Source organism: Manis pentadactyla, chromosome 1 (genome assembly GCF_030020395.1).
Source record: "Manis pentadactyla isolate mManPen7 chromosome 1, mManPen7.hap1, whole genome shotgun sequence".
Lineage (NCBI taxonomy): Eukaryota > Metazoa > Chordata > Mammalia > Pholidota > Manidae > Manis > Manis pentadactyla.
The window spans coordinates 143,215,472-143,218,500 of record NC_080019.1 but is presented as its reverse complement, the minus strand read 5'-3'; the positions used below and the strand labels follow the sequence as shown (position 1 = coordinate 143,218,500).

Genomic DNA, 3,029 nt, shown 5'->3' with positions numbered 1-3,029 from the left:
ACCATGTTCTTTATTTTTTCTTAATTGTGATTTCTATCCCTTCTCTCCTTTTCCAGTTCTTTTCAAAAGTACCCAAGTAAGCAAATTATAATTTTTAAGATTCATGTTTGTGGAACCACAGCATTATCAGCTAAATGCAACCAATTTCACATTTAATAGTACATCCATTAGCATTTCATTATATTAAACATCTTAAAGCATTTCTTTTTTTTTTTCTCAAATAAGATTTTTTATTTGATACCTAAAGTCTGAATTTTAAACAGATTCTTGGACTGGTGGCTCATATCCATCAGCTCGTTCAACTTTAGCACCTGTCTCATCTCCAGTAGCTTTTCCAGAACTACTGCCTTCACCATGAAGCTCCATGAGTTTTCCCAATTCAAACTTGGGCTTCTTCAGCATTTTTACTTTTCTAACAAAGACATCATGCAGCGGATAAATAGATTGGCAAGCCTTTTCTATGTCTTTTCCAATGCTGTCTGGAATCAATTTATTGACCACTTCTTTCAAGTCATTTGTCTGCACTTCTCAGGTCATGATTTCCATCATCTTCTTCCAGATTTGGCGGACCTGTTGATGCTGAGCATAAGAGGTCTTCTGAATCTGATTATTGCGTTTTTTAGTAAAACCAACACAGAACAGACAAAGCAAATAACCATCGGTAGTCTTGACATCAACATGAGCTTCAGTCATGGTCTGCCATTTTTTGACCATGGAGCACATTTTGTCATGGGTAAGATCCATGCCATGGAAATTAGTCAAGCAGTTTTTACCCTGAACATCCTCAGTAATCAGCTTGAATTTTCTAAATGCAACTTCATCATTCTGCAGATCAGCAAGACTCACTTCAAAAACACGACCCTTGAGGCCATCGGATGTAATTTTGGTTCCTTGAGTTCTTGTGACTAGTGTTTTTCCAATATTTCTTATATTGAACATGGCTGGTGCTTTCACATCATACCAATCTTTCTTAGAAAATGGATCAACCCTTTCTTCTTGGCTCCCTTTTTGCCACCTTTCGTAAGGCGCTTGTTCTTACCAACCGCCATGGTGCTGCTCAGAGAGCCAGAAAGGATCTTAAAGCATTTCTAAATGCTGCAGGTGAGGCCAGGAAATATAGGGGAGCACTTGGGTATTCATTGACCTGTGATTCTTTCTCCTTAAAGTACACAGATACTGAGAAATGCACCCTGAACCTCCTTATGTAAAAATGTCTGTAGAAGAAATGTTTCCATGAGTTGAAAAAACAATGTAATTATGCTGGAGATAAAGCATCATTTTCAGTACAATATAATTTTACAAAAAATTCATTTGGCACAATACAAAATATATTTGGCATTCTGGAATTACTCTCCAAAATGACTTGAGCATTATTATCTTCAGTATTAGTATTTGTTAAAAAAAAGAATAATAAATTTTTTTAAATTATGAAAACTTGTAAGAGAGTTTAAAGAAGAAGCAAAGTGAAGTAAATTACTTTCAGGGGATCTTTTTGATGCCTAGACATGCCAGACACAGAATTGCCCAATGGATTCTAGAATGTCCCCACTGCCTCCACCCTGCTGAGAGGCTGTCTTTCCAACTCTTGAATCTGTTGACCAACAGCAGTTCTAGGCTTCATCCAGAGCCTGGTTGTGGACGCTCTGAGGCAAATACTATCTAAAGACAATAGGTTCCCATAGACCCTCCAAACTCCAAGTCCCAGCCCCACTTTCAGTGCTGGAATAAATGGCTTTTCAGATTGACTGACTGGTAACTCCTGCTTGGATATTTGGACTCTCCTTTCCATCCTTCAGTTCCCCAGCATCTCCCACAGTTTCACAGGTTGAATCCATATAACAAATCCTTTACTAGATACCACTTCTATTGATTCGGCCCTCTTGATGAAACCTGACTGCTGATAAACACATCAATAGGCAGATGCTATTAATATTCTTAGTTTGCAGATGGAGAAACTAGGGACGGAGGCAACCAAGATGATGTCTTGTAAGTGATGGAGCCACAATTCAAACCCAAGCATTCTGGAAAATGATAGTCTGTGATCCAACATGACTTTATTAGAAACCAGGCTATTTTGTGGAAAGGGAAGTGTGGCAAACTGCATGTAAAATGATCTGGATTTAAGCCCTAGTTTTATCACTCATTAGTGATACCTAAATCCATTTAATTATTCCTAGTATTATTTCTCTCATCTATATAAGAATAGTGAAGTATTAGTTGATCTTTAATACATCCTTCATTTAAAAAATCCTATAAATGTATTGCTCTAGCCTGTACAATTTCTTCCCCAAATTATACTCTCTCCACAGTAATTCCCAAGGATAACTGATATCCAGAAAGACTCTGGTATGTGGACTTGGAAGTCACAGTCCATACAGTTAAAAAAGACCTAGTACATGTCTGAGTAGACAGAATAATGATCTCCAAAGATATCTGTGTCTTAATTCCGAGAATCTGTGAATAAAACAAAATGAACTCTGCTTATGTGATCAAGTTAAAGATCTCAAGATGGGGAGATTATCTTGGGTTATCCAGGTGAGCCACCTTATAAGAGAAAGAGGGAGGAAGAAGGGTCAGTATCAGCATCAGAAAAGGAGAAGCGGTTATACAAACAAAGGTAGGAGTAAGGCAGGGGCCAGAGCCAGGGGAATGCTGGGCAGCCTATGGAAGCTGCAAAAATCAGGGAAACAGATTATCTCCTGAAGATTTTGACTTCTGTTCTCCAAAATTTTTGACCATTCATGTTGTTTTATGCCATTAAATCTGTGGTAATTTCTTAGAACTGAAATAGGACACTAAAGCAAGGCCTAACATTATATTCCCTTCTGACTCGTTCCAGGGCCCTCTTCTCTTTTCTGTCTATAATTCTCCCTTAGTGATTGCATCAACTATCATAGTCATCAGTTCCATTTATATGAAGATGAACATTTTTCTAGCTCTGACTTACTGAGTTTAATCTCTTATATTCAAATATCTAGTTAACACCTTACCATTAATGTCTAATCTACAAACTAGATTTAACATGGCCA

At 37.5% G+C, this 3,029-nt stretch overlaps 1 protein-coding gene across 1 annotated transcript; it reads right to left on the bottom strand.

The window, feature by feature from the left end:
• Positions 1 to 200: 200 nt before the first annotated feature.
• LOC118919121 (40S ribosomal protein S3a-like) lies at positions 201 to 1,051 on the bottom strand. Its single transcript, XM_036898737.2, is given in 2 exon segments — positions 201 to 989; positions 992 to 1,051. Coding segments are annotated over 2 exon segments (519 nt in total). The 5' UTR covers positions 1,050 to 1,051; the 3' UTR covers positions 201 to 528.
• Positions 1,052 to 3,029: the final 1,978 nt, after the last annotated feature.